Here is a 12197-nt window from a genome sequence, read left to right on the forward strand (position 1 = left end):
TTTGGAGGGCATCCTTCCAACCCTGTAGTGGGAACATCACCTGGGGCAGGGGGCTCAGAGGGCAATGGTGCTTCATGAGGGGCTGGAACTGGGTCAGGCTTTTCTGGGTGGAACCACAATAAGGAGATAGTTAATGGGGAGGCGCCTAACTCCCGTCCCATATTCCCAGAAGTTATACACAAGCACCCTACCAGGGCACAGATAATAATAATAACAACATTTATATAGAAGTAAGGTTTGTAAAGCACTTTATGTGTGTTATTTTATCTGATCCTCACAATGACCTTGGCAGAGAAGTGCCTTTACTTTGCCCTTTTCACAGACAAAGAGACTGATGAAGGGAGGAATCAATGACTTGCCCCTTGTCACACAGTAAGTCCCTCAGGAGGGATTAAATCTCTGATTGTTCATGGTCCAAGTCTGACCCCGCAGCCACCAGCCCACCTAGATCTGAGAAGTCCTGGTATGGCAGTGAAGAGAGTCTTGGAGGCTTGGGCGTTCTGGGAGGAATTCCTGTCTCTGAAACCACTAAATGTGTGATCCCGGTCAAGTTAAGCCTTTTCTCTGAGGTTTAATTTCTCCACCTGTCAAATGGAGACTAGCTGATCCTTAAGATAACTTCCAGTTATAAATTTATGATCTCAAAATGATTTTCCTAAACATAGGTTTAGGGGGCAGCTAGGTGGTACTCACTGTCACTGCCAGAGAATGTCAGACCCCTGGAATCAAGAAGACCCGAGTTTAAATCTGGCCTCAGACATTTACTAGCTGTGTCACCCTGGGCAAGTCACTTAGCCTCAGTTTCCTTATCTATAAAATTAGCTGGAAAAGGAAATGGCAAACCACTCTAGTGTCTTTGCCAAGAAAATCCCAAATGGGTCCAGAGAATCAGAAATGACTGAGAAACGACTCAAAAATAACAAACATAGGTATGACCACATTTTCCCCCCGCTCCTGCTGGCTTTTGTTGGTCATATGTGGAAAAGCTGATGATTTTGCAGGATCATTACTAACCTACCACTTTACTAAAGTTACCAGTGATTTTTGCATTGAATCTCTGGTGTTCTTCAAGCAATTCATCATATCACCTGCAGACCAAGAGAATTTTGCCTCCTTTTCACCTTTGCTTGACCCTGTAATTTCTTTTTTTGTCTTCTTGCGATAGTTAGCATTTCTAATGCTAGATCAAGTAATAGGAATGACAATAGACATCCTTGCTTTCACTCTCATCTCAGTGGTAAGGCATTTGGAATTCCTCTGTTACTAATAATGCTGCCATGTGATTTTAGGTACATAGTACTTACTTGATCAGAAAATGGGCTCTTTTTCCTATGCTTTAAAAAAAATGAACAAGTACTATATATTGTCAGAAACATTAATGATATAATCACATTATTTTTTGCAATTATGATGAATTTTACTCCCCTGCTTAATAACTTTCAGTGTGGCCCCTTCTTGCTTCTAGGATAAAAATAAACTCTTCAGTCTGGCATTTTGAGTTCTCCACAACCTACCTTTCAAGCCTTATTTTACATTACTCCCTATAATCATACCTGTTCTGTGTTCCAACATCTCCTTTCTTCCTGCATAAATGTACACAAGTCTTCTGCTCTGTCTGGAATCTTCCTTCCAGGCTCGGCTAAGGTGTCTTAGTCTTTCCTGATCCCTCCACTGGTTAGTGTTCTCACTACCCTTAAATGACCTTACATCTCTTCTGTATTATACACCCTTCTTCCTCCCAGTGGAATGACATCTTTTTGAGGGCTGAGGGTCTTTCCTTCATATCTCCCAAACCTAGCAATGCCTTGTACACAGTAGAAATAGGGATAGTGTCTGAACCTGTTGATTTCATAGGTATATGATACTTCAGGATGAGGAAGCTCTCTCTACCGATGCAAGTTTACATTTTCTCTGTAACTCACTCTCATAGACCTAGACAATGAGAGGTTGAATCTCTTTCCCAGGGGCAAGTTTCTAGAGGTTGGCTGGACCCCAGGAAGGCCCCAGGTTCAGCTTGTCCTCTTGGCCCAGACTGATTCATGGGACTCAGGAAGGGCAGGTGCCCACACAGAAGAGGGTGACCCACCCTTACCCCCGAGAGTAGGGAGGGAATGGAGGGCCACAGACCTGCTTCTTTGACCTTCAGCTCAAACTTGACCTTGGAAGAGCCTGCAATGGCGGCATACTGCCCCTGGTCAGCAGGTCCCACGTCCCGCACGGTCAGAGTGTGCCTGGTGCCTTCTGATGTCAGCACATACTTGTCGCTGGCTGTGATGTCGCTGCCTGCCCTCTGCCAGCGCAGCTTGAGGCCTGCCCGCTCGGTCTCTGCTTCAAATAGGGCAGAGCTGCCCACCGTTGCCTCGGCTGTTTTGGGCTTCTTGCTAAATGCTGAAACTGAGTTGGGGTTGACCATTCAGCTTTAGGAAGCACCCCTCTGCCCCTCAGCCCTGGTGTGATCCCTCCATCCCCCCAACCCCCAGCTCCCTAGGGCAGTTCCAACCTTGTCTGTCCTTCCCCAGAGACTTGTTAGCAGTATGGGGCCCAGAGAGAGTCCCATGTAGCCAGATTTCAGGCAGGTATTGAGTTTTCCCCATTTCCGGACCCTTCCCTCCTTGCTCAGAGTCACAGAGAAAGCGTTAGATTCAGATGGGAAGGGGGAGGTTGACTTGTGGGTGTGGGAGGGGGCAGGGGCTTTCTGGTCTTTTGGAACCCCCCCGATTCTCCCATATTAGAGTGCTTTCCCCCAGCCCACCCTGTCCCAAGATTCTCCTTCCTCCAAGCCTGGCCCAGAAGCCCTCTGCCTGGTACCTCCCCTCAGGCACCCTGGCCAAATCCCAGGGTGGCCTCCTAAGTCATGGCCTTCGCCCTTCCCGGAGGTAACTGGACGGGAGTGACTGGGAAGGCAGCAGAGCCGGGCCCCTTCTGCCACCCCTTATGTATACATCATTCCTCATGAAAACAGGATCATCCTATTATCCTGAGGGGCCCTTGTTCAGTCATTTCAATAGCTTCTAACTCTTCATGACGCCATTTGGGTTTTCTCAGCCAAGATCCTGGAGTGGTTTGCCATTTCCTTCTCCAGCTCATTTTACAGATGAGAAACTGAGAAAAACTGGGTACAGTGACTTACCCAGGGTCACACAGCTAGTGTCTGAGGCCAAATTTGAACTCAGGTCTTCCTAACTCCAGGCCCATGGCTCTATCCACTGGGCCACCTTGCTGCCCACTATCCTATATTGTTCTTCGGGCCAGTATCAGTCTTTGTTTCTCGGGCTCTGGGCTGGGGGAAGGGCCAAGGAAAGGGGAGGAGGAAATGAGGAGAATTCTGACCCTGCCTGGAATTTGACTAAATTTATCTCTCTGGGCCTCAGACTGATAACAAGCAGCTGTGATAAGGCTTTGGGGGCTGGGGAAGGGAAGCAGCCAAAGACAGGTGCCAGGAGGGGCATACCTTCATCCAGCTGCCCTATTGCTGAGTGACCTTGGAGGGGAGAAGATTTGAGGAGTGGGGGAGTGGGAAAACTGACAGGAAAATGAACCTGGGATTTGTAAAAATAAAACCCACCATGGATGTAGGAGATGGAAGACCAGGGGAACCCCAAAGTTAAGACTCTCTGGTCATATTCCCCAGCAGGGGTCCACAGGCCCCATCCCTATTCCAAGAGCCTCCTATGGCATTGGGGAGTCTTGTCTATAGGAGGGAAGAGGCCAGGATGGGCAGAGCAAAGCCCTCTCCTCTCTTGGGAGCTGCCCTCTCCTGGAAGGTCATATACTGTTATAAATGGAAAGGACAATGAAGGCCTTCAGGTTCACCTTCTCATTATACAGATGAGAAAACTGTGGCCCACAGAGGTTAAGTGACTTGCCCAAGGTCACACCAGTAGTAACTGACAGAGTCTGGATTCATAGGTTCTAGAATGCTGGTCAGAGCTGCAGAGGTCCTTAGAGACCCTCTAATTCAGCTTGCCCCTCATTTAACAGATGAGGAAATCGATGGTTAGAGAAAGGGTTACACAGGCTGTAAGTTTCAAAGCCAGTCCTTGAACCCTGGTCTTTGTGATGCCAAATCCATCCCTACGTTCTGGGAGTGGCAGCTGGACCTCTGGACTCTTCTTTGCCTCAAACCCTCTCAGCTCACTCCTTTAGCCAGACAGGAGGGAAGAAGGGGGAGGACTGAGAAGTGGGGAGAGGTCTCAGCCCCATTGCTCACATCCCTTCTCTAGGGTAGCAGGGCCTTACAAGCCTCTGATCCCCCCCACCTGGATTCCAGCCCTACTCTCTCTGACCAGCCCCTTTGGCCCCCGTCCCTACGTGCACTGTTCCCTCCTGCCCCATCCCCTCTCAGCCTCCCACCCCCAGGTATCTTTACCTGCTTTCTTCCCCAGCTCTGGCATCCTGAGGAAGTCTCCTGGGACCTGGGCACCCACCAACGACACTGACCAAAGGAGCAGGGAGCAGACAGAGGGAGTGAGATCACCAGTGTCTCTGGCCCTATAAAGCATTCCCCCACCCCAACCTCCTCATCCTCCCCCCCCCAGCTTTATCACCAGGGGCTCCTTATCAGCTGTGGGCTCTTGTAAGGACTAAATATAGACAAATTCCAGGGAGCAGAGAAAGCCTCCTCCCTGTCGTGGGGAGATAGGAGACAGGGCCAGTAAAGGAATGTGATCAAAGCCCAGCTAAAGGCCAAGTGACCTCTCTCCCAAGGGAGAGCCTCCTCTCTGAAGTCAGTGGCCTGGACCCACCCCCTACCCTTTTCCCTCTTCCCTAGCACCCACTTAATGGTCCCACACCTAGCTGAGCCCCCAAAGAGGTTCTGTTGAACTGGCTGGTGTCATTTACCCCCACTCCACACATGATCTCTATCTGGTCCTTCTCTCTGTCCCATTCAGGGGGACTCCCAGTCCCCCAGAGGTTCCCACAGCCCTCAACATTAAGGTCAGGGTCGTACTATAGAATACAAGGAGGGGGCAGAGGTGGTACAATCCTGGGGTCACAGGCCCAAGACATGAAGGCAGCTGGCTGTGGTGGGAAGGGGCCCTGGCCCTTCAGCCTGAAAACCAGGGTTCAGTGGAATGTGACACAGTGGGGAAATGCCAACCTCTGGAGTCAAAGGACCTGGGATCAAATCCTGCCTGTGATGAAAGTAACACTCTAGGCCTCAGTTTCCTTATTTATAAAATGAGGGAATTGGACAAGATGGCCCTTGAGGTTGCTTCCAGCTCTAGGCTACATAGATGCCTGTTCTGCTAACACCTATATGAGCAGAGGGGGGCTGAGTCACCTCTGAAATCTGGTTCCTTAATTATAAAATGAGGTTAATAAACATTTTACAACCTACCTCATGGGGTTGTTGTGAGCAAAGTGCTTTGTAAAACTTAAAAGCATGATAGAAAGGTGAGTTATTAATAATGTTATATTACATATTATGTTATTGTTGACTCCCCCATATAGAATGCAAGCAAATACCGTGAGGGTAGGGACTGGTTCATCCAGTCCAATATTATCATCAACACTTATTAAGCACCCAGTGTCAGGCACTAGGCTAAGCTGTAGACAAGGAATAAAAAGAAAGATGGTCCTTGCCCTCCGGGACCTCAGGGACAATACACAAAAAGAAGCAGGAAAGGGGAGGGACGGGACACTGGGGGTACCTGGCACAGGGAATCTTGTTCCATGGAGTGGAAACCAGGCAGGGCAGCGGATGCCAAGTGGAGGGGTGCCCTGAGCGTCCACTTTCTGCCTTCTATAAAGGAAGGCATTGGGAGGAGCTGGGTACTCCACCCCCAGCCTCACATCAGAGTGGGGAGGAAGTTGAGAGAGGTGGTGTCAGTCAAGGCTTGAACGAGCAGGGACTAGTGGGTTTAGAAGGGATGGGCCCCCTCCCCACCTGCTACCTAGTCTCCAAACCAGCGACAGTGGCCGCTGAAGATAACACTGAACCATCTGTCCCCTGTGCCTGGACTGCTCTCCCTCCTCACCTGGGCCTCCCGGCTTCCTTAAAGACCCAGCCTGCCTTCTGCAGGAGGTCTTCTTAGGGCCCCCCATGGCTAGCACCTTCCCCCTGAGATTTTCTTCATCTCCTCGGTATCTGTCTTGGATGGACAGAGCTGTTTTCATGTGGATGGATATGAGCTCCTTGGAATGGGCTTGGGAGGTCAACAGGGATACAGAAGGGTGTTTGGATTTATGGGAATGGGAGGGATTCTTGGAGGCAGAGTGGGTTAAGTAATAGAGGGACGAGGTAGTGGGTAGAAGTGAAGTAAATTAAAGGAGCCACAAAATAGAAATAAGAGATACACACAAACACAGAAACATCGATCGAGAGTAAAATTTGATAGGAAAAGTATATGTCTATATATGTATCTACGTGTATGTATGTGTATGTATATAGCTATATAAAAATATATCTGCGCTTAATTGTAGCTTGGGAGGAAGGAAAAAGAACAAAGTGAGAAAAATGCGTAACAGAGAACAAAAGAAATCTTACAAGGAAGCAGAAAAGATGGATAGTTTTCAACACAACATGTAGTATTTATTATAGAGGCTTTCTTGAAATGGAAACGTTGTTACGTATTTGGAATCTTACATTCTGCTGTGCACATGACACGCTTTTTTTTCTTTTCTCATTTTGTATATACGTTTACAATGTTTCTTTTTCTTTTCTTTATGGTGTATTTTAGTATTTAAGTCTGAATTTTTAAAAAATGAAAAGAAAAAAAGAAAGTAGGGGCTCTTTTTGGTCTCTCCTTGTAACCCCAGTGCTTAGCCCCGGGCTCCACACGTAGTAAACTGGAATAGCCAGGAAAGCTAGCGTTCGTATAGCACTTAAAGATCAGCTAAGCATCTAAGAAACGCTTGTTCACAGACTGGATTCATTCATTATTATTAATATTGGTGAGTTTCCTTTGGCAAAATTGAGGAAAGCGCAAAGTTTGCTGGCAGCTGCCGTCCTCTGTCTTGGGGCTCCCTCTTCTCTCCTGTTCCCACCACTGCACGTCTTCATGCTGCCCCCCATAGTCCTGTCTTCACCCCTATTCCTTTGGGGTGTCCTCTCACAGCACTGCCAATGCCCTTGACCCCCTATGGTCCCCGACCTCTCCCTTGCTTTCTCCCCCCCCCCCCCGTATCCATCCCATAGCTTATCATCTTTCTCTGCTCTCCGACGACCTTCTCTTCTGACAGCTGGTCAGCACTGTTGTGTAAAGAAAGGCTCTGTCCCTGACCTGCCCTCCCAGCCAATCTGTGCGATCTTCAGAGGAGTTTCCCAGCCTTCTCCCAAAGAAGTATTTCTAACAGTGGGATTTTAGGCACCGTGTTGGGCAGGTGGCCCTTTCACATCACCAATCACACCTCTGGTCACTCCTTTGGACCTTTGGGCCCCGTGCAAGGAAGAAAGGAGTGACTGGGCAAATGCCATCATCATCTCAACACTGTATTGATGTAGGTCAGTGATGGAATTTCAGGTGGATCCTGCTTTACATAAAGAGCACCTTATTTATCCACTGCAGGGAACCATTTCAGTAGAATGTAGATGCTATTTGGGGTGTGGTTTTGAAGGGGTTTTTTTGCCTTTGTCTTGTTATACTCCTCAGGAAATCAATTAATTGACAAATTTTTATTAAGCACCTACTATGTCCATCATGCTAGAGTTCTTTAGGATAGGAAGACAAAGATGAAATCATCCTTGACCTTGAGGAGCTTCCATTCTGTCTGGCACATAGGAGGCATGGAAAATGGTGGAATTAGGTGAATGTGAAGTCAGCTGAGGGAGCTATTCTCAGGGTAACCGGGTTTCATAGAACCAAATCTGACTCATTTAAGCGCCAAAAATCCTTTTATTTCAACCATTTCCAATAGCATTTCTGAAATATCTTTCCTATATGTGTCTTCATATTCTTAAACCGAGGAGATGAGTCATAAGGAACACTTTTCTTGATGGCTCAGAGTCATCATGGGAAAGAAAATCTTGGATTATAATACATTGGACCTACAGAGGTGAGTGGGGCTGGCTGTCCCTGCCCTAAGTGGCCCCAGACCACTGGCTATTTTGAATCCTTGTGCCTGTTTCCTCCCACCCTTATTTTCTGTTTTCAGTGTGCCTGCCTGTAGCAGGCTGTTTCGCTTTTAATTGGCTGTTTCTCTTCTGCTGTAGACTGGGAAGGAAGCCGATAACCAAGCACATCAGAATTGTGCCTAGAGTCAGTCAGCTCTAACGGAGGGCAGAGGGGCTCTCCTGTTAAAGTGCCAGAGCTTTGGTGGTCCCACTTGGATTGCTCTAAGACTTTTCTCACATTTCTTTGTCTTTACCTAGCTTCCAGATTGAAGCTGATGAATACACAACTTCCATATAAATTACCTGGCATTGGAAATCCAGAGTCACCTCAGATAAGTTACAATGCACTGATTCATTTCATGAAATGATTTTCTGCTTCTCAAGAAAGGATTCACTGGAGGATCCCTTTAATTAGTGAGCCCCTCCAGGGACAGTTAACAGAGGATTCAATTTGCAGAAACTTGACTTACAGGCAGCTCCTGAGAAATATACCCAATTGCATGAAGCGAGGCCGACTTGGTGCACATACCCCTGTGGTCCGAGGTTGACTGGAGGGGAGAGCCCTGAATGAGAGGTGAGGGCCAGAGTCCTGGGGAGCCTGGGAGAAGACAAGCTAGGAGGTGACTGAAGATTTCAGAAGAGGGAGGGTTGTGAGGATTAGGATGATGGGGAAACAGACACCTCCAGGTCTGTCACCCACTGAGGCCTTTATACTATCGGTCCATAAGGCCTAGACGTGGGGTTAATGCTACAGGCAGTGGGGGGAGCTAATGCAGCAGGTGAGTGTGGGGGCTGGCCTCCCACCCTGGCACCAGTACCAGCCCCTCAGGCTGGGCCTCCCCTTCCTGTCCCATGGAGGCAGGGGCCAGGGATGTGGGGTTGTGCCAAGGCCCGGCACTGGGGGGTGTGGGTGGGCTGGCAGGCACTCAGTGGGGCTGGTGCCTCCTATCGACCAGGGTCCCCCGCCCCAGCACCTCCCCGCTGAACTGGTAGGTCAGCTTCTTCTTCACCTTCTTGACCTCGCCCGTCTTGCCGTAGTTCCGAAGGGCTCGGGCCATTTTCTGATAGGTCATCTTTTTACGGTTCCCCTTCTGGATGCCCCAGCGATGGGCCAGGGCCTCCTTGTGCTTGGAGGAGAATTGGAAAGTGCCTTTGTCCTTGTCTACCCACCAGATGCTGTCCTTCATGTCCCCGTTGCGGAGAAGGTCCAGAAGAAACTGGTAGAGACGGATCTTCTTTTTGCTGCCTGGAGGGAAGAGAGAGGGAGTTCAGTTTATCTCGACAGTCCTGGCTCCCCTTGCCCCCATCTTCTATCCTCAGCCATGGTCAAAGCTAGGGATATGGAGAAGTCCCCCCTCATGTCAGGAATCCACAATAGCCCTAGATCCTCAGATTCAGAGCTAGAAGGGACCCTCATTGTACCAAGGGGGAAACTGAGGCCACACAACCATTGAATGACAAAGCCAAGATTTCTGACCTCTGGCTTGGGAAGGATGGCCAACACACTCGGCAACTGCACCCTACAAGCTCTTGAGAGCTTGAGAATTCAATAAGATGAACTTTGACAGAAACAAATGTCAAATCTGACACTCGGTGTTCAAATAATCAATGTCACAAATCCAAGAGAAAGAATAGATGTAATGAGGCAGAGGTTTACAGGGAAAAACTGCTGTGGGGTTTAATGGAAGAACCACTGACCTGTCTCTCCGTGTAAGATTCCCGGGCCAGGCTCCAGGACCTCGGTCTCCCCATCAGATACTTCCAGTGGGGGGCTCTGCCGCTCACCTTCTTCCTCATCAGAGCTGGGCTGGGTGGGAGAGGTGTACTGAAGACACATGCAGGGCATGTACGAGACCTGGGAGGAATGCAGAGGGGCCAGTGAGGGGACCTGGGGACACAGGGACCAGTGAGAGGAGATCAGTGAGCCGAGAAAAGGGAGGCAGAATCACGGTGCCAGGGGAGGGGGGGGGTTGTGACATGGAGGCCGTGAGCAGACAAATTGGGTGTGAGAGGAGGTTGGTGGGACCAGATGCTTGGCATAGGCACACAAGAGGATCAGTTCAGCACCATTGGGAGTGAATTTTGAAGGGCCCTGGGGAAGGTGGTCGTGGAGTGCTAAGTGTGGTAGGTCACTGAGGTCAGGAGAAATATTGGGGGGCATTAGGAGAGTGCTGTGGGCTTTGGGCCATCAGTAAAATTAGTGCTATGTGTTGGATAAAGTCAGGATCACGGGTTAGTCAAGACCTGGGGGACTTCTCGAAGGGTCAGTGGGAACAGGAAAGGGCACTGGGGGTCAAAGTATTATAGATGTGGAGACAGAAAGGCCCTTAGTGGCCATAAAGTTCATTCTCATTTTACAGATGACTTACCATGGGTCACTGGAGCATTAAGGGTCACCAGAGGGTCAGGGGTTAGGGGGTATTGGAGAGGGTTAATAGGATGAAGGATGTGTGCTCAAAGGTAAACCAAGGCTACTGAGAGTCATTCAGTGTTGGTGAGGTCAAGAGGGAGAGCTAGAGGGTCAGGTGCAGAGAAGGGAGTTTCTTGGAGGGTCATTGGAGCCAGTGTGAAAAGTGGATGAGGGAGAAGATAGCAAAGGGAAGAGGTGGCTTTTAAACCCAGGACCTCTGCCTCTGAATCCACTGCACTGGGCTGGGGTGTGGGAGGTCAGTCAGGGGGTCAGTGGGGGGTGGCAGTTGGCACTCTGGCCGTTGGCAGGAAGCTGTGTTGGGTAAGAGCTCACGTCAGCTTCCTGTGACGGGCCAGGCAGCCTCACCACAGGCCGCCTGGGAGGGCTCTCCTGGGACAGACAGGGATGGGGATAAGGGACATGAGAGAGGGGCAGAACTGAGGAGAGAGGCTTCCACAGAGGCTTCCTCTGCTCGGGCCGGACTCCTACCTGGTGGCTGAGGCTGCCATGGGTAGTGGGCACAGGGGCGTCCAGGACATGCATTTGCTCCAGCTCCATGTGACGGTAAAGCTGCTGCAGCTGGGGGGGCTGGACGCTCTGGAGCTCTGTGAAGTGGTTCTCAGCGAAGCTTTCAAACTCATTGTGCATGTGGTGGGGGTGGAAGTCCCAGTAATGGTCTATGGGGAGCAGAGGGGCTGTCAGAGAGGACTTCCAAACCTCAGTGCAGGGAGACGTGGGGGAACCCGGGGGGAGAAATCAAGGCATCCACAGGGTCAAAGGGCCACAGGACCTAAGAGCTAGAGCGAGAAGGAGCCTTTGGGGCCAGCACCCTCCTCTTATAGAGGCACAGATTGTGGAAGTGACTTGTCCAAGGTCACACGAGCCACAAGGCTGGGATTATTGAAGCCAGGCCCTTTGGCTCTACCCCACTCCCATCTTTGCTCCTTCTCTTCCTTCTCCAGCTGCCCCCTACACCCCATCTATGGACCTACATCCATCCACAACAACAATAACAATACCAGTGTTTATCTAGTGCTTTGAGGTTTACAAAATGCTTTGCTTCCTTCATTTCACATGATTCCTTCAACTGTTCTGGGAGGCAGCTGCTGCAGGTGCCATTATACCCATTTCACAGATGAGGAAACAAGACTTCTGGGGCCAAGGGGCTAGCCCAAGGTCACACAGCCTCTACATGTCAGAGGTGGGTATCAAACCCAGGACTCCAGGTGGGGAGGACATGAAATTCCAGAGGTGGAGGAGGCCCGCCTCTCACCCCAAGAGAGGATGGCACCCTCCAAAGGCGGGTCTTGGGAAGTTCTGACGTTTGAGCAGTGTTTGTGCCAGGGGCATGTTCTTTGGAGTAATCTAAACAGAGGAAAATGTGGTCTAGGCTTCAAAAACTGTCAAAAATCATTGAGGCTTGATGAATAAGATGTGTATGCATGTATGTACATGTATGTGTGTGTATATATATATATACTTGTGTATAAACACACTTGTGTATGTCTGTCCACATTTTGTGCAAACATACACAGGTATGAATACATGCGAATACACTTGTTTGTAAACATGTTTCTATATGTGAGCACACTTGTGCATATGTGCACACACTTGTGTGAACACACTTGTGTATGTGTGAACACCCCTGTGTATGTCTGTGTGTATTTTGTGTGAACACATCCATGTATGAACACCCTGTGTATGTGTGAACACAAAGTGTGCACACAGTTG

At 49.4% G+C, this 12197-nt stretch overlaps 2 protein-coding genes across 3 annotated transcripts in view; both read right to left on the reverse strand.

Moving 5' to 3' along the window:
- Window positions 1-4485, reverse strand: part of MYBPC3 (myosin binding protein C3) — a 24412-nt gene extending 19927 nt beyond the window's left edge. The window contains 4 exon segments of the mRNA XM_069091609.1: window positions 1-2; window positions 4-103; window positions 2128-2394; window positions 4370-4485. The exon segment at window positions 1-2 is cut by the window's left edge and continues 75 nt beyond it. Coding sequence (XP_068947710.1) covers window positions 1-2; window positions 4-103; window positions 2128-2394; window positions 4370-4394 — 394 coding nt within the window. The 5' untranslated portion in view covers window positions 4395-4485.
- Window positions 4486-6510: 2025 nt separating this feature from the next.
- Window positions 6511-12197, reverse strand: part of SPI1 (Spi-1 proto-oncogene) — a 17394-nt gene continuing 11707 nt past the window's right edge. Inside the window, exons 3-5 of one of the 2 annotated variants that reach the window (XM_069091611.1) lie at window positions 10956-11143; window positions 9755-9911; window positions 6511-9302 (exon numbers count right to left, since the gene is read on the reverse strand). In XM_069091611.1, the coding sequence (XP_068947712.1) occupies window positions 8983-9302; window positions 9755-9911; window positions 10956-11143 (665 nt within the window). In that variant the 3' untranslated portion in view covers window positions 6511-8982. Of the gene's footprint in view, window positions 9303-9754; window positions 9945-10955; window positions 11144-12197 lie in introns of both variants that reach the window. The other variant, XM_069091610.1, reaches the window with a different exon arrangement.

Source organism: Petaurus breviceps, unplaced genomic scaffold, assembly GCF_028583685.1.
Source record: "Petaurus breviceps papuanus isolate PSGF00001 unplaced genomic scaffold, PetGlider_PUasm1.0 188, whole genome shotgun sequence".
Classification (NCBI taxonomy): domain Eukaryota; kingdom Metazoa; phylum Chordata; class Mammalia; order Diprotodontia; family Petauridae; genus Petaurus; species Petaurus breviceps.